Source organism: Trachymyrmex cornetzi, unplaced genomic scaffold, assembly GCF_001594075.2.
Source record: "Trachymyrmex cornetzi isolate Tcor2-1 unplaced genomic scaffold, Tcor1.1 scaffold983, whole genome shotgun sequence".
Taxonomy (NCBI): Eukaryota; Metazoa; Arthropoda; class Insecta; order Hymenoptera; family Formicidae; genus Trachymyrmex; species Trachymyrmex cornetzi.
In genome coordinates, this window is record NW_017300337.1 from 168,636 (window position 1) to 187,757 (window position 19,122).

Consider the following 19,122-nt stretch of genomic DNA (forward strand, 5'->3'; position numbering starts at 1 on the left):
TCACGACCTTGATAACATATGTCAAGGTCAAGGTTATCGGGGCTAGCTCCCCTCATCTCCATAATTACCACAACTTTTTCTCAGAAGCATTCGGTTTTACCGGGCGATTTGTCCAGATGTTGATTAACGTCGTTCAGAATGGGTTTAGAAGAACGCCCGGACGACAACTTTTTGTCGCATTCGAGACTGAGGCGAATTAGGACCATCATGCGCAGAAAAGCTAGCTCTTATCTATGCTACGCATATATAAGAGCTATATGATAAATTTGTCATAAGTGATTTGAGGTTAGTTTATTTATTATTATAAATAAGGAAAAGTCGGAACAGTACGTGCCATTATTTAAGAAGAAAAAAATGTTTGAACTTTGTAAGTGATTATATACATTTTTTATTTACATTATTTTTTCTGTATAATATATTAATGTAAAAAACGAAGCGATAATACATATATAAATTTTATTAATGAGAATTACTTAAACAACATAACAATTATATTAATTTACGGTATGTAAATTAATTTTGATAATCTGAACAATTAAATAAACGTTATATTACCCAAAGACACCCTTGCTCGGATGAAAAATTTTCATTCGGAACGCACTCCTGGTGTAGGCACGAATCCTGGATGTATGCCGACCCTGTAGCGCTCACGCTGGAGCTATCTCGGTTCCAGCGTAGAGTGATGTGTTGTAGTCGCTGAGTGATGATTTGGTCGCTGAGGAGTCACAGTTGTTCCAAATTTTTTCCTATGTAGGGGCGTTTGATTTTCCATGCTATGTAAGGTCCATCCTTCCCTGACTCCTCCCTGTCTGAAAAAGTTCAGAAATTTGTATCTTATGTTCAAAAATTACGTGGTATTTACCAGGTATGTAAATATGAAACCGGAATTTACCAATAGATGGCCATAGCTGTCAATGCAGTTGCCGTCAGACCGTGTCATTAACGCCATTTTCTTGTTCTGACATCTGACAAAGATTTTCAACTCACAACAATACAAGTTTCATACAACAGTATAGTTTGTAATAGCGTTGAACATGTCGAATTTTGTGCCTGGAAACTACGATTTGCGGACAGCATTGATTTTCTGTTACCATTTGAAGAAAACTGCTGCAGAATCGCATCGAATGCTTGTCGAAGCTTACGGTGAGCATGCTCTTGGTAAATCACAGTGCTTTGAGTGGTTTAAAAAATTCAAAAGTGGCGATTTTGACGTGAGAAATGAAGAACGTGGAAAACCACCGAAAAAGTTTGAAGACAGCGAATTGCAAGCATTGTTGGATGAGGATGACGCTCAAACACAACAACTCGTGGATCAATTGAATGTGATACGAGAAGCCGTCTCCATACGTTTGAAATCCATGGGAAAGATCTAGAAGATGGGAAAATGGGTTCCACGTGAACTGAATGAAAGACAGCAGGAAAACCGAAAAACTACTTGCGAAATGCTGCTCGCCAGGTAGAAAAGAAAGTCATTTCTCCATCGAATTGTGACTGGCGATGAAAAGTGGATATATTTTGAGAATCCTAAGCGTAAAAGATCATGGGTAACTCCAGGCGAACCATCGACATCGATTGCAAGGCCAAATCGTTATGGACGGAAGACAATGCTCTGTGTTTGATGGGATCAGAAAGGTGTGATCTATTATGAGCTGCTAAAACCTGGCGAAACCGTTAATACTGCACACTACCGACAACTAATGATCAATTTGAATCAAGCTTTGCGTTAAAAACGACCGGAATATCAAAAAAGGCAACACAAAGTGATTTTGCTTCATGATAATGCACCATCACACACAGCAAAACCGGTCAAGGAAACGATTGAGGCATTTGGTTGGGAAATACTTTCGCATGCGGCTTACTCACTAGACTTGGCTCCGTCCGATTACTACTTATTTGCATCGATAGGACACGCACTTGCTCAGCAGCGCTTCACTTCTTACGAAGATGTACGAAAATGGCTAGATGACTGGTTTGGCTCAAAAGAGCAACAATTTTTTTGGTGTGGCATCCACAAATTGTCAGACAGGTGGGAAAAATGTATAGCTAGCGATGGGCATACTTCGAATAAAATATTTTTTATCATTTTCATGCGATAAACGTGTATTTTCTATTAAAAAATTTCGGTTTCATATTTACATACCTTGTATTAAAATTGTTTTGTTAATAACTTATCAATGAAGAACGAGCAACAGAAAAAGTTGATGACCTTGAGGGTGAAGGTTAATGTTAGGATTATTTGAAAGTCATTGGTGCTGGCTACGTAAATGTAAATATTTACCAAAATGAGATCTAAAAATCTTATCTTAAATATTGTAAATTACATTACTTGTTTCTCTTATAAGAATGTGATCGGAGACTATTAAAACTAATTTGTTAAATAAATACGCACAAGATTATATAAATATTTATTTATACATTATTTTATTTCACCTAATTTACTGTATTATAACCCTTAATACACACTTTTGGGTCATTCGTGTTTTGCGCATTTCTTTTAGTTGAAATGCTGAGCACCTGGTCAAATACCGATCACTTTTCTATTCCTAAAAAAAGTTTGGCGTCTATATAGAACAAGTTTTGTGTATTGTCGGCCTCAATTCGTACATATCCTTTAACTGACATAACTTCGAAGTTCACTTTTAGGTCACAAATGACCCAACGTGTATACAGAGTGTACATTTTTTGTAACTAAACAAATTTTTTTTGATTTTCAACTAATTCTCGGTTGTATTGCGGGAATATTTCGCGAATTATTAAAAAAAAGAATTTAACCCTAGAACAACATATTAGCTCTTAAAAACATGATGGTTTTTGGCACCCTTGTGTTAAATGTTGTCAGTAATATTATATATTATGTTGTCTGTAATGTTATGAAGAACATTTTCCTAATGAATTATAAGTTTTTTTTAAAACAATAGCAATATTAAAATGTATTGTTTAAAATGTAAATGCAAAATCCTCAATTTATAGCCATTCATGCATATTAAAAAAACATCATTTTCGGGTTACTCAATAATTAAATTTTTTGGACAGCCAACACTTAAACCATTTTTTTTTGTAGTTTGGAATGTCAATTTTATAATATGAACCATATTTTTCCTTTAAACATTTTTGTTTCAGAGTTTTACATTTTTCTATGAAACAGTGCATTTTTCTTATTCTGTTAATTGTATCTAGTTATAACAATTTATCTATAATTTGTTATGAATATACAACTGTACAATTACTTTCTAAAGATGTCAAAATATACGTAAAAATTGTTTAATAAATTTTATATACTTGTAAAAGTGATGAAAATTAGTCGAGAACACTAATGACCGAACGTGTGTAATAAGAGCGCCCAAAACTAAGGTGTGTATTAAGGGTTAACAGGTTGTTTTTTTTTCAAAACCTTTTTTTAACCGGAATCTTTTGAATACTATTTATCCTTAAATATTAAGTTACATTGATATTGTTTATATTGTTATAGGTTGCTATAAAGATAATAGATAAAACTAAACTAAATGAGGAAAATTTAGCAAAAATTTTTCGTGAAGTACATATAATGAAAAGATTACGACATCCACATATTATAAGACTGTACCAAGTAATGGAAACAGAAAAAATGATATATTTAGTGACAGAATATGCTCCTGGTGGTGAAATATTTGATCATCTTGTTCGAAATGGTAGAATGGCAGAACCAGAGGCACGAAGAGTTTTCCGTCAGATTGTACTTGCCGTTCATTATCTGCATCAACAAAGAGTAGTTCATCGAGATCTTAAGGTCTATTTGTTGTATTATATTGAAATTGGATGTCCTATGATTTTAATTGTTAATAAAATTTATTACAAATCATTTGCATATTGTATGAATATAATTAGCATCTCCCACTTATTTTTAGGCTGAAAATTTGTTACTTGATGCAGACAATAATATAAAAATTGCTGATTTTGGCTTTAGTAATGAATATACACCTGGTGTTCCACTTAGTACATGGTGTGGTTCACCACCATACGCTGCACCTGAAATTTTTGAAGGAAAACATTATGATGGTCCAAGAGCTGATGTCTGGGTATGTTATCACTTTTACATACATATTATTTTTTATTCTGAAATTGCTATGTATAGTTATTTAAACAATTTTATATATACAGGGTGTCCCAAAAAGGTCAGGACACCTAAATATCTCGGGAAATATAAGTTTTACAGAAAAGTGTTTCAGACAAAAGTTATATGGTATAAAAATATCTATTTACTGATTCTATCAGTTTGACCTTGGGTTGCGTAGCCAAGGTCAGGTCAAGGTTACATTGATTTTCTGAAATGGAACACTATTTTTGATTCAAGAATCTAATAGCTGATGTCGAGAGCTTTCCAAAACGCTATAATAAAATATTTTTTTATGAAATACTTTTCAAGTTATAATGCTTCAAAGTTACAGCCGGCATTAGCATTACCCAAAATATTTAATTTTGGAGACTGGCCAGTCAAGGCGAGATCGGTCGGTGGTCCGTGAATCTTGACCTTCAGTTAACGCACAAACAAAAACATAACGCGTGGTATTACATATTTTGGGTAATGCTAGTGCCGGCGATACTGTAACTTTGAAGCATTATAACTTGAAAAGTACTTCATGAAAAAATATTTCATTATAACGTTTTGGAAAGCTCTCGACATCAGCTATTAGATTCTTGAATCAAAAATGGGGTGTTTCATTTAAGAAAATCAATGTAATCTTGATCTGACCTTGGCTACGCAACCCGAGGTCAAACTGATAGGATCAGTAAATATATATTTTTAAACCATATAACTTTTGTCTGAAACACTTTTCTGTAAAACTTATATTTCCCGAGATATTTAGGTGTCCCGACCTTTTTGGGACACCCTGTATATATATATACATACACATATACAGGGTGTCCCAAAATCTGTGTACCCAAATAACTGGCATTGACTCTGATTGACTTATATATATATATATATATTCTCTTTATTCTTGTATGTTTAATAAAGTAAATATAACAATAGTACAATAATAAACGTTTTGACCCTTTGTTTTGGGTCCTTATCAATATAATAATTCCAAATTAAATATGCGTAAAATCTAGCTAAAAATGTGATACTGGTCAATCTAATAGACTCTTCAGTGTTATGAAACACGACAATTTTAACCGTTCTTTTTTATCCACTTTCCAATTTGCTATGTAATGAATAAACTTTAGAATTAGTTCTTAATTTAACATATTTTAGCTTCAACAACAAATTTTACAAACTGACTTTCGGAGTACCGATAAGTTTACCATTATCACCATTATATCAGATATTGTTATACAAGATCTAGGAACAAAAACATTACAGTCTTCCAATTTCACTATTTCTTTATGTAAGATATGTTGATGACATTGCGTTAACATACGATGCGTCGCATATTGATACATTGGTGAACACGTTTAACTCATATCATCTCAGATTAAAATTTACAATCGAAATAGACGGTAACACTTTAAATTTTCTTGATGTTTGCCTGATTAAAAAAGGAAAACTCATTCATAAATCCACCTTTTTTAGTCGCTACTTAAATTATTTTTCTAGACATCCCCTATACCAAAAAAGTGGGAACAATGATTGGATTAAGGGGGTCTCCTACATTACAGGGTCAAAAAAGTCGATTTTTTTTTATAAATCGATAGTAAAATTCTTCGAGAATATGTTCCTAAAATTTTAGAGCGAAATTCAAAGTCCTTCGGTATAAATTCAGCGCTTGTATATACTAGTGCATGACGCGCAGGTATAATAAATAATTAAACAAAAATTTGTTTTATTATAGTTCCAAAGTACTCTTAAAGTCATTCAATTTTCATTCTGGAAATTTTTTTTTATTTCTTACAGTTTCTATGATATTCGCTTCGAAAGAAAAAAAAAAACGATTTTTTCCAAAGGGGTGTTTTATTCCTAAACCTTGAGATAAGTATAAACAAAAAAATATGGGTTCAATATTTTTTTCATGTTCTACAACGTATCCAAAGTTTAAAATCGGTGAGGGTCAGTTCCTTTGTTAGTAGTACCAGAGAGGCCTGAGTAGCTTGTAGAATGGCTCAAATTGCTCAAAATGAATTCCATGAGGAGGCTGAAGGATTATTGTATGTCCCTGGAATAACAGATTAGCCTCCGAGCACTGTAAGTACTCAAGAATTAAATCGAAAACTTTAAACGCGTTTTTCTCGAAATCTGTTTTTTGCATTTTCGTCAATTTTATGTACACGATTGAAAAAAAAGTATTTGTCCGATCGACTTGTCTTCCTTTAGGACTTGTTAGTTAGCTAATAGTTAACCATACTCGATGAACCTAAAAAGTTAAGTAAAAATCAACATTAACTATTTTTGTTGCATAAACAAACGGCTGCTACCTAGTAAAAATCATAACTTTTTTTTGAAAGTCACAAATTTTAATTTATATATATCTCTTTTAATTTTTTAGGTTCGTTTAAAACGATATTCTATAAAAATTAAAAATATTTTTTGAATTTTTATTTTCGGCAAGAATTACAGCCGCTAGGATGTACACAAAATCGTAACATCGTGGCGAAGTGCCAAATTAAATGTTTATATTTTTGTTATTTATAATACTTTTTGTCACATAAAAATTTTTACGTACTCTACAATAGTTATATTAAAACGTTCAAAAAGTTTGAAATTGATAAATATTAGTTTTCCTTTTGAAAAAAAATTATGAAAGATTACCTTGTTGTCGGTCTCCTAATGTAGGAGACCCCTTTAATAGATAGAGTTCTTTCTTTGTCTCATCCTATTTTCCACTAGGCAAATTTTGACTTAATAACACTAGTTTACAGCAAAAAATTACTTTGGACCGGACTACGTGTTTTTTTTATAGATTTTTGGATGTTGAAAACAATGCTGCATGCGAAAAAATTCTAGCACGTCGGATATCAAGATAATTGAAGTTTAATACTTAAAAAATAGCCTTTTTGCGATATTTAACATTTTTTAATAAAGAAGGTTAACGTTGTCTTGAAATTTCGATCAGGAGTCATGAGTGTATTGTTCATCCCTTATAAAATGCATTTTTTTTTATTTCAATACCTTACTTTTCAACCATGAACGATTAAAGATAGGAGCTATTTTGAATATGGTGACTCCGGCAGCGTCATATGTGTATAAGGATTAATTTCTTAGGGTCACATTTTGATAACTGTATTTTAATACTTTCATGCACAGAGAGAATTCTGAGATTAATCCACTGGTGTAATAAAAATACATCGTTGCTTAAAAAAAAAGGTAATTAGTAATATGCAACTATCTTTCATAAAACAACTCTCTCTCTCTCTCTCTTCCTTCTTTCTCCCCTCCCCTTTCTCTCTTTCTCCCCCCTCTCTCTCTTACTCTTTTTCTCTCTCCCCTCCCCCTCTCTCTCTCTCTCTATATGTGTGTGTATGCGCGTTGTTTTAAAATAATTTTAGCGTTACCGCATACGCATATGACGTTGCCGCGGTCCTCATATTCGAAATAGTTCTTATTTTTAATCGTTCATAACATGGCTAAAAAGTAAGGTATTGAAATAAAAAAAAATGCATTTTATAAGGGATGAACAATACACTCATGACTCCTGATCGAAATTTCAAGATAACGTTAACATTCTTTATTAAAAAATGTTAAATATCGCAAAAAAGCCATTTTTTAAGTATTAACCTCAATTATCTTGGAAATCCGACATGCTAGAATTTTTTCGTTTGTGGCATCGTTTTCAACATCTAAAAATCTATAAGAGACACGTAGTCCGGTCCAAAGTAATTGAAAAAAAAAAAAATTTTTTGTAAATTAGTGTAATTAAAATTCTTTTAAGCAACGGATACCCATTGAAACTCATATTTACTACAATCAAAAAAAAGGTTGTTTAAAAAATTTAGACAATTGAATTATCAGGATCACATATCTAATGACAAAACAACAGACAATAGTGAAGAGAAAGTGAATCACAGATTTTTCACAATCCCTTTTATTCCCTTTTATTCAACTTTATCAGACAAAAATTAAAATATTTTTTAAAAGATTCCGTAATACACATGGCATATAAAGATATTAACATTATTAAAAAGTTCATCCAAGATCATAAAGATGTTTGTCCCAATCTATCTCGAACAGACATCGTATATAGAATTGATTGCTTAGATTGCGAAACATCATATGTGCCAAACAGGTAGATGTTTGCAGACACGCATTAATGAACATAGAAATCATATAAACTAGAACACGACGCAACATTCCGTAATATCTGAACACAGAATTAGTTTTCAATATGAATTTGATTAGGAAAACATTAAGATATTGGACGAAAAAAGGATTCTAAATAAAAGACTAATTTTGGAAATGATCCATATAAAACAACAGAAACAGAGTTTAAATTTACAAGATGATATTCTATCTTTAAACCTACTATACATATATGAATTTGTTTGCGGAATTATGATATGTTTTCTTCTCCTTTCCTTATTATTATTTTTATTTCAATAACTACATAACTTTATTATTTTGACTCTCATTACGATTCTGATTGTTAACACCACAGGACCTTCACGTTGAGTCGCGAGAAACGCTTACATGTAAGTTAAGTAAAATTAAGAATAAAAAAAAATTCAGACAATTCATTTAAATAATTCAAAAAAATTTTTTGTTTTTTTTTACAAATTACTACGTAGCAAATCAGACAATTCGATGAGCGAGATGGTTTTTTCTGTTGAATCAATTTATATGACACCGTATTAATTTATGTAAGTTTTTACACTCATTCTGTGCAATCTTAATATTCAATGTTACTTACTCGATTATTTATTATATAGCAAGTTGGAAATTGGATAAAGAAGTGCGGTTAAAATTGTCATGTTTCATTACACTGAAGAGTATTAGATTGACCATAGTCACATTTTTAGTTAAGTTTTACGCATATTTAATTTGGAATTATTATATTTTATATTTGATAAGGACCTAAAACGAAGGATCGAAACGTTTATTATTGTATTATTGTTACATTTATTTTATTAAACATACGAGAATAAAAAGAAATCTGTGCATCCGAATCACTGGCGTCGGCTCTGATTGGCTTATATATATATATATAAGACATGACGTAATATAAATAATATTAAGAATTTTTATTTTAGACCGTATATGTGAGAAACACAATCAATACTAGAAATTTAAAATGCCTATTACGGTCGAAGCTGGATCTTCGTTGCTTTAAATAATTCAATCTTGAATTACTAATATACACTATATATGTACTTGCATATATACCATATTGTAGTCTTATTTCAAACTGCGCGCCGAATTATTTTTCCGGACTAAATAAACGCAATTTAAACTACTCTAGTAATCGCGAATTAAATTGACAAGCAATTTTTAATAATTTGATGCTACCATCAAGCATTATATGTATAAACATGTTAATATGTTAAAACTGCTAATAAATTTATTGCGTAAAATATTATCTCGGTCGGGACTTGAACCCGGATCTCTTGTATTCCGTACGAGCGTCCTAAGCCATTAGACCACCGAGGCCTTAGTAATATTCTTCGCAATAATCGGTACAATAAGGAAACAACGTCTTTCTTTCAGACATGACGTAATATAAATAATATTAAGAATTTTTATTTTAGACCGTATATGTGAGAAACACAATCAATACTAGAAATTTAAAATGCCTATTACGGTCGAAGCTGGATCTTCGTTGCTTTAAATAATTCAATCTTGAATTACTGATATACACTACATATGTACTTGCATATATACCATATTGTAGTCTTATTTCAAACTGCGCGCCGAATTATTTTTCCGGATTAAATAAACGCAATTAAAACTATTCTAGTAATCGCGAATTAAATTGACAAGCAATTTTTAATAATTTGATGCCATCAAGCATCATATATTATAAAAATGCTAATATGTTAAAACTGTTAATAAATTTATTGCGAAAAATATTAAGTAATTCAAGATTGAATTATTTAAAGCAACGAAGATTCAGCTTCGACCGTAATAGGCATTTTAAATTTCTAGTATTTATTGTGTTTCTCACATATACAATCTAAAATAAAGATTCTTAATATTATTTATATTACGTCGTGCCTGAAAGAAAGATGTTGTTTCCTTATTGTACCGATTATTGCGAAGAATATTACTAAGGCCCGGTAGTCTAATGGCTTAGGACGCTCGTACGGAATACATGAGATCTGGGTTCAAGTCCCGGCCGAGGTAATATTTTTCGCAATAAATTTATTAACAGTTTTAACATATTAACATCTTTATAACATATGATGCTTGATGGTAGTATCAAATTATTAAAAATTGCTTGTCGATTTAATTCGCGATTACTAGAGTAGTTTTAATTGCGTTTATTAAATAATTTGGCGCGCAGTTTGAAATAAGACTACAATATGATATATATGCAAGTACATATATAGTGTATATTAGTAAATCAAGATTGAATTATTTAAAGCAAAGAAAATCCGGCTTCGACTGTAATAGGCATTTTAAATTTCTAGTATTGATTGTGTTTCTCACATATACATAGGTTGTTTGAAAAGTTTCGAGCCTCAACATGAAGATCATTTCTCATCAAAACCATTTTGGTACTACAATCGTACATGCTTTGGAAGATAACTGTGAAAATTGTAGCTACTTTGGCTCAGTTGTTTGACAGTCATTTGTACCAATCGATGTTAGTATTTTTGTAAAAATGAAAAAGATCGAATATCGCCAGTCGTCATGACAAAAATTTACAAATTAAGGTACGTATTGATTGATCACCCCTCGTATTCATCAGATCTGGCTCCCAACGATTTTTTCCTGTTTCCTAGGCTCAAAGTTTGGCTTGGAAGACAGAGATTTTTATTAAACAAAAATATTGACATCAACTGGCGCAAATGACTGTCAAACAACAATTGAATATCCAAAATAGCTACAATTTTCACAGGTATCTTTCAAAACATATACAATTGTAGTACCAAAATGAGTTTTGATTAATAATGCCATTTTCATGTTGAGGCTCAAAACTTTTCAGACGACCCTCGTATGGTCTAAAATAAAGATTCTTAATATTCTCTAATTAATTAAGAGTATTATCAATACTAGAAATCAAATGCCTATAACGGTTGAAGCTGGATCTTTAATGCTTAATTTAATGTGAATTATATATATATTATACTGTGTATGTACATGCATATATACCATATTCGTAGTCATTCAAACTGCGCGCCGAATTGGCTTTCCGGACTTATAAACGCAATTAAACTACTATAACAATATCACGAATTAAATTAAATTGATAAGCAATTTTTTATAATTTTATGCTCAATTTGGCATTATATTAGAATGATATTAATGTGCTGAAAAATTTTATATTATTACAATTGAAATCAATAAAACTCAATTAATCTAAGTTTAATGACTCATGATATTTTACTGATGTAATTCCTGGGACCAGATCTGGCCAATCACTAGTACTACAACCAGACTTGTAAGTTATTTACTATCCGATTTGGACACGGGTCCTTTTGAACTTTGTAGCAAATTTTACGATAAACCACAAAAGTGATTATACAAAACGCTTGAATTCTACAAATTTTTGAATTCTACACTCTTTAATTATTTTAAATCGATCACTTTTCAAATTTTTAACACCTTTTAAACAATAATTTACAGAGATTTCTTTTTTTAAAAAAATTTTTGCTCGATGGTTGAAAATACATATTTGCGTCTATTCTATGAATGTTATGACAGAGAACTGTCAAACTGCTGTTACCATGGTGGAAATATATAAGGTGAAGCATCTGATAGATGCGCAGTAGGAAAGTGCATATTCGGATATATTTGATTGGCTATTCCAGTATAACCTGCGCTATTATAGGTAGGAAAATGCATATTCGGACATATTTGATTGGCTATTTCCAGTATTGCTACCGCCATTATGCGTATTGTTTCACCTTATATATTTCCACCATGGCTGTTACATGTTCGATATCTTATTTACATTATAAATAGTACGCAAATCTGTTTAAAGTATTCATTTAAATTAAAAAGGTCCTATTTGGAACACGGTCCGATTTAGGCCACTCCCCTAAATCATGTATAGGAGAGTTTTTCGTAATTTGTGCGTAGTAATTATATAGTGCTATTTCTTAATGAAAAACGAGTATAAAAATTTAATTTTTTTATTTCTTAATCAACTTAATGAACAATTTGAATAAAAGAGAAATCATTAATATTGACAAAATGTCTAAGAAAATAAAAATAATAATGTTTTTTAACATTAAGCGGTATAAGGAAGTTTTTGATTATAATCTCACCGATTGGTGAGGGTTTTGTGTCTTTAACCTCTCCTTGAGATCATATGACACCCGAATTCTAAAAATCTGTATGTGAGATTATGCTCTTCAGATTATAGTCTCCCTAACTTCTTGAGTTTTGTGTAATTTTGACTTTTTGCCACTGTTTTTTGTCTTAATAAATTCAAAAATGTTTTCGTTGCCGATTAATTCTGTCGTAAGCGACAATAGAAGAAAAATATTAGGGCGCTTCTGGCACTGCCGGCATTCGAAATTTCGAACCGTGGTTGGCCTCCGAGTTTTCCCTACTATATAGGCACTCTGCTGCTGAGCCAAACAGGTCCTACATGGATACTCTTTGTTGTACCTACATATACAAATTTTAAAGTTCGGCCAATCTAACATCACATTTGACCTCGAATATTTCTAGTAACTCTCCTAATCATCTCTAGGTGACTTCACTTACGACATGTGTTTTACTTTTGACGAACTTTTGTTTAGACAACTCATCTTTACCATCAAGCTTGATCACTGTGAATCACAGATTGCTTTTTCTGTCTTCTATCCGAGGGAAAGCGAACAGAAATCTCTTCGCTTTTCTGAAAGCTGTAACCGATAACAAAAAAAATATCAAGGTTTTCTTGGCATTGTCAGGATTTGTTTGGTCTTCAAATTTCCTCTACTAGATAGTCACTCTGCCATTGATAAGGGACTGTCACATAATGGTCAAAAAGTTAGATCATCGTTTTATGATAAATTGATAGAGTACCTGTCAATGAGTGACATGTGAAGTTCTTTTGCTAATCTAATGCGTATTACCAGATTTCTGGACCGAGAAAGTTGGCTGCTCGTGAGGTCCACAGAGCTCGTAGTCAAGATGCCATTGTACTCTAAACACGCATACGCAGTTAAATAGCATAAGAATGCTCACTAGTTCAAAGAGAGAGTTTTTATGCATACGGATTCGTGTATTTACAATTAATAATAATAATAATAACAATAATAATAATATTAATAAGCCTTATTGGTGTGCAAGATGCTGTCAAAAACTTTTTGCCCCGCAATTTCTTAGTCTCATTTGAGTATACTGATATTGTCTATCTATAATCTAAATAAACAATTACTAAATCGTATTTAGCGTATTCAAAATACATGTCTTCGTTTTACATGTATAAGAAAAATATAATCATATAACTTCGTTATATCAAGTTGGCTAAATATTCGCCAAAGATTTATTATTTACTTATGTTACCTTGTACGGAATGTATTGGCTTTCAATATTCTATCCTATACTTAAGAGTGCTGCTTAACTCTAACTTTGAGTTTCATTCTGATGCAGTTACTTCCACATGTTCTGAGCTTGTACTCTTATATCCATTGCATTGTATTACAAATCAATTTCAAACCTCGTTCTCCTATATCGCATTTAAGTATTTTAATTCCTTACCACCTGATATCCGCTCTTCCTTATTTTTGCCCTCTTTTAAATCTGTTATTCCTTATTTTTTTTTTTTAGATTATATAATCATTCATTCTTTTATATAGTTTTTATCTTATTGTATTCACAGTTGTATTATTTCATATTATGTTTCTGTTATATTAAGATCAGGATTGCCAAGCGTCAAAAATTTATTTTTGTACGACAAACTATGATCTCAAGGCGCCATTTTAGTGGAAAATCGTCAACCTTGATTAAAATTCATGTTCTGTCCCATATTTAACTTTTGGGTTCAAGTTTATAAGCAGCATTATTGCTGTTACTTCGCTTTTTGCGGTGTAGTCATATTTCACTCATGTTGTTGTATATAATTTCTCAATTGTAACTACATTTTAAGAAAATTATTATTATTTTATTTAATAATGAGTTAAGTTGTCGAAAGGCGACCATCCCGAAGAATAGTTTTGACTAGGGTTTCGGGAGAACTGCTCGGCAACGGCAAAAACAAAAAACAGTCCTACAGTATTTTGCTGGTGAATTATTTTCTTTCATAATCACATTTGCATCTTTTAATAACTACTGTAACCATACTTGCGAGCACAGCACAACTTTGTCACGTTTCCAATATTGCAAATTCGCGAATGTTTTTGCCTTCGATAAATATCTGCAGGCTTATTTTATTACCTTTTAATCAGACGGAACCGTCAGATCAGCCACGAAATTGGCAAAAGAGGTGGTTTGTCATTAGCCGGAAAAGATCGAAGGATGAAAGAGTGAAAAAAATCACATGAATTAAGAAGTAAAAGAAATAACAACTGATATATTTAGTGAAATATTTGGTTTGTTCGCGTCGCACTCTCCAACATGCTCTTCTTCCAACCGTAGCTTCTGCTCACTCAAACTCTACGCGCTCGTTAGAGTAAGTAGGAGCTATGTAGGAACATGTTCAAGCATGTTGGAGTATGCGACGCGAACAAACTTCTTGTTACATGCAGTATGGTATAAACATATGACTCGTGCACAGCATTTGCAAGTTATAAAGGTCGAACACTGTGCATTAATCGGAAGAATCGGATATGCTATCAGAAAATATGAGTTCACGATGTCGTTATGTTATTGCCGCAAGTTGATATAAGAAAATTAGCTTAATACTAGCAGGTCGTAATTAGAAAGTGCTCGCTTAAGATTCGGAAGCAATATAACGTGGACCAACGCAATATGAATTTTGTTTCGACGTGATTATCCGAACGTCTTCTCAACTTCACAATTTAACAATGAACTCGGATAAACAATTACACGACACGGTATGACTTGGTTGTTACGAGCGCCCTACTCCAACTGAATTTGCGCCAAATATTTACTGGTGTTCGGGAGACTGGCACGTAGATTGCAAAACGACGGAAAACGCGACAGCCGCAAAAGCGGCTAAACGAAATCTCTGTTCTAATGTAACGCGCGATCTACCTGATACTGATATTTCCTAGATCGGCAGCTTTAAAAATTTAAGGTACTCATCTTCCTGATAATGTCTCTTTTCGATTCTCTCAATAAGCCTCGATATTCTGATAATTTGTCTTCAGTTCATAACACGAGTGTTTTTCGAATTTTCCGCAGGTTTTTGTAAACCGTCAGGCCATTTATCAGGGTCATGCCTCATCTTGTTGCGTGGTCCCAACGAATTGCGTGATCCTCGCTGACTACGTATCTTTGCGCGGAGTGGCGCGTACTGTAAATCGACGATTATAGCATGTTTTTCCGAGAGACTTCCTTAATTCCGATTACTACCTGTCGAGGTATTAAGCGATCTGATTATAGCGTGTTTGGAAATCTCTCGCCTTTTATTCATGGTTGCCGGCACGTCTTGATTTCCCATCCATAAAGCCGTCTAAGATATATTGACCTCGAAGGGAGGTAGTTCTCCCTCCCTCTCCCTCTCCCTCTCTCTCCCCCCCTCCTCGTTTCCGAATCGCCAGCGATCCAGCTGGAACGCGGCGCAGCTTGCGAGATGCACGTCGATCGGTGCCATCTTCTCTCTTCCTCTCCCCTCCTTCCTACCCCTACTCCTCTTTCTCGCTCTCCCCCCCTCTCCCTCTTCTCTTCCCCTCCTCTCTTTCTTAGAATATTCGTCAATTGCCGTTTTGTTCCTGCAAAGGTGCAACGATAAAAATAATGATATCGGAGTAGTCGTTCTCAGAGACGATGTGTAGAACTTGAAGGATGGCTCAAGCCTTCGTAGAGAAAATAGATGTTTCGAGCGGCATTCTATGCGTGATTCTAACATTGAGTTCCGGGGACGACTTTAAAGTATTAAATTGAAATAGTGGGACGGAAAGAGGGGAAGACGATCATCAGAGGAAGTAATGCGAATTTACACCTTCTCGCTTCTATATCACCGATGGTCGGGGTATCTCACATACTGCCGGTTACGAAATGCGCAATTACTTGATTTCTTTGGTTTTCTATCTTTTGCATACGATAATACTACACGGGCGTGAAATCAATGGGAAGATCCCGATTGATCACATCGTGATTGGACACCACCAATTATAGCGACCGAGTATCTAAGGGCTTTCTAGTCTCAAGCGCTATGAGTAGCTTGTCTTCTTCTTCTTTATTTAATGGCTCCCGCCTCCAGACAGTAATAGGAGGACGATACGGCCAGATCACGTCCGAAATGAGTAGCTTGTGTCCAATTGAACCGTGTCTAATCGAACTGTATCCAATCAGGTGCCACCCAATGTAGTTCGTGCACTGTCATGACACGTCCACTTTTTCTGGTAGCGCGAACCGAACTCCATGTGTCAATGACACATCGTATGTGTGCAAGTTCTACTTAATCGGTAAAACAGTCGACTTTAGGATTCTCTTAACCGACTAAACGCAATAATTTTTGCAACAATTTTTTCTTTCTTTACAAATTAAAAAATTCTTTTCTAGAACTAAAATATACGCATTGGTCTTACATGTCTGTGAGTTGGAGTTTATATCGAGAATGGAAAAAATTTTTGAAATTGAGATCTTTACCATTTTTCAGTTCAATAGCGTCTAGAGTTGTCAACATCATGACAATATTTGAGCAGACTTTCAAAATGTGTTTTGTCCGAAATTTATAATTTTCAGAAAATGAGAAAGAAAGCCACAAGGAAACTACGCGCCTTACAGAAAATAACAATTTGCCAATTAGATTAAGATGTAAAATGTTAAACAAAATTGTCAAACTATTTCTAATAATATTAAACAAATGTATTTTGTTTGTCTCTAGTTAAAGGACATAATGCATTTCGAATGTCTAGACTTTTTTCAGCACATAAATTGATTGTGAAAAAATGCTTTCAGAACGAGAGTAGCATAAAATATGAGTCTTTTAACATTAAAAAATAAAATTTTAGACAAAGTACATTTTGGAAGTCTCATTTGCTTGATATAAAAGCTCTGCAATATGTATTTAAGAACAGCATAAAAGTATTAATAAACTCAAAATTAACAAAATATGAGACAGTTCAATGAGCGATCAACGCAGGTCACAATGCGCAATAAATTTAATAAATTATAAAATTGATACATTTTTTATATTCTCTCTGAATATAAACTTATTAGACATCCAAAGGATGACTGTTAAGTCTATGTTTATTGAGGAGGGCTTCAAAGTGAGTTGAAACATACTGATTATGTAATTGATGGAATAATGGAATAATGCGTCTGCATTTTATTACTTTGCGTACCGTCGACAACGCGTACTGTCCTCACTCTTTGTGATCCACATTTTGTTTAAATTTGGAGAGTCTGTAAGAAGATTACAGTTTCGAATATTCTAAATGCAAAATTTTGTTTTTTCGAAATTTTGTATTTAGAATTTAAAATGTATCAATTTCATAATTTGCTAAATTTACTGCGCGTTGCTACCTGCGTTATATTTTCATTGGCCTGTTTCATGTTTTGTATTGACGAAATTATAGTTCACGGACTACTAGTTTATATAAACGAACAACATCAAGTTCTTAAAATTAGATTTAAACGCTTCGTTGCTATAAAATTGTTACACGAAAATTTATGCGTATATATGCATGTAGTCATTTTTTAGTCATTGACGATTCATTTTCACGTAATTTTGACGTCATAACCTGTTTTTCTGTTTGGAAAATTATTTACTTTTACCTTGAAATTTAATTTTGGAGACTCGCTTTTAGAAAGAATTATTTCATTAGAATATGGATGAAGGATCTCATAATACTGTGCCTTTTATTTTATCTTGTATGATTTTTATTTGCGAAAAATCTCCGAGATCTCCACCGCGTCTGATCTATTTGACAACGGCGCTGCATATTGCTCGTAACTGAGCGGCAAAATGAATTCTCCAAAAACTTCTATTCTACATTTTCCAATGTGTTATCTGGGAAAGAAAAAGATAATCTAATGTATTTTAAGAAATTTTAAAATTGTAAATATAAAATTTAACATTCATAATTATAATTAATCTATTAAACTCAAATATTTATGTTGTAATTAATACTGTTTTTTTGTTGGTAAGTTTCGATAGTAAATGTATTAACATTAGCAATGGATAAAAATATGACCCGCAAATTTTCTGGTATCTTAATAAATCTGTAAAATTATTATACAGTGTGGCTCCAAATTTTGGCCCCACCCGTCTTGAGTAGGTGAGGAGAGCGGACTAAACTGAGTCGAAAAGTCTTGTAGCATTTTGCAATGCTCACAATAGTTAACGAGATATTAACGTTTAAAGACAGCCGAATACGTGCGTCCTTTCGATCTACTATTGCCGATCGCACGGCGCGCGGGGAGTGGAGCAAGTGCACTGCACACCGCCGCGAGCCTCTAAGCTCGAACGGCGCGACGCGCGGGACCAGCGTTGCCAACCTCCGCATTATTAAAAATCGTACCAACAATACAAAATTATCGTATTTTGATTAAAATTATCGTACATTTTTTGTTGTTAAATAGATATACATATTTATTAGGTCTGTTCGCGTTGCTTGCACTTTTTGCATTCAGCATCTTCGCTTTCTCTTTTTTTAACGCCCAAATATATCTATCTCATTTTAAGTATAAAAATTTTTGGGTTTTAAGCAACGCAAACAGATCTATATTGAATAGATATATTTTTTAATGAAAAAAAAATAACAATACTGAATATTTATAAATATTTATTTTTAAAATTAAAGTTTTTAATTTTAAAACAAAGAACTTGTAATTATAATCTCACTAGAAAATTCTTTTAAGTATTACATTTATAAGTTTTCTTCGTTATACATAAATTATATAAATTATAAAACACTAGGGAACATTTTTTAAAATTTTAAGTACATAAATATTTACTTAACTTTGGTTATATGTAATAGGAACTA

The 19,122-nt window shown here is 32.7% G+C and overlaps 1 protein-coding gene across 3 annotated transcripts in view; it reads left to right on the top strand.

Moving 5' to 3' along the window:
- The window catches only part of LOC108770023 (serine/threonine-protein kinase SIK3), a 122,031-nt gene that overhangs the window by 25,052 nt on the left and 77,857 nt on the right, over positions 1-19,122 (top strand). For all 3 annotated transcript variants that reach the window (XM_018521311.1, XM_018521313.1, XM_018521314.1), the window contains exons 2-3: positions 3,470-3,766; positions 3,885-4,055. In XM_018521311.1, the coding sequence (XP_018376813.1) occupies positions 3,470-3,766; positions 3,885-4,055 (468 nt within the window). The remainder of the gene's footprint in view (positions 1-3,469; positions 3,767-3,884; positions 4,056-19,122) is intronic.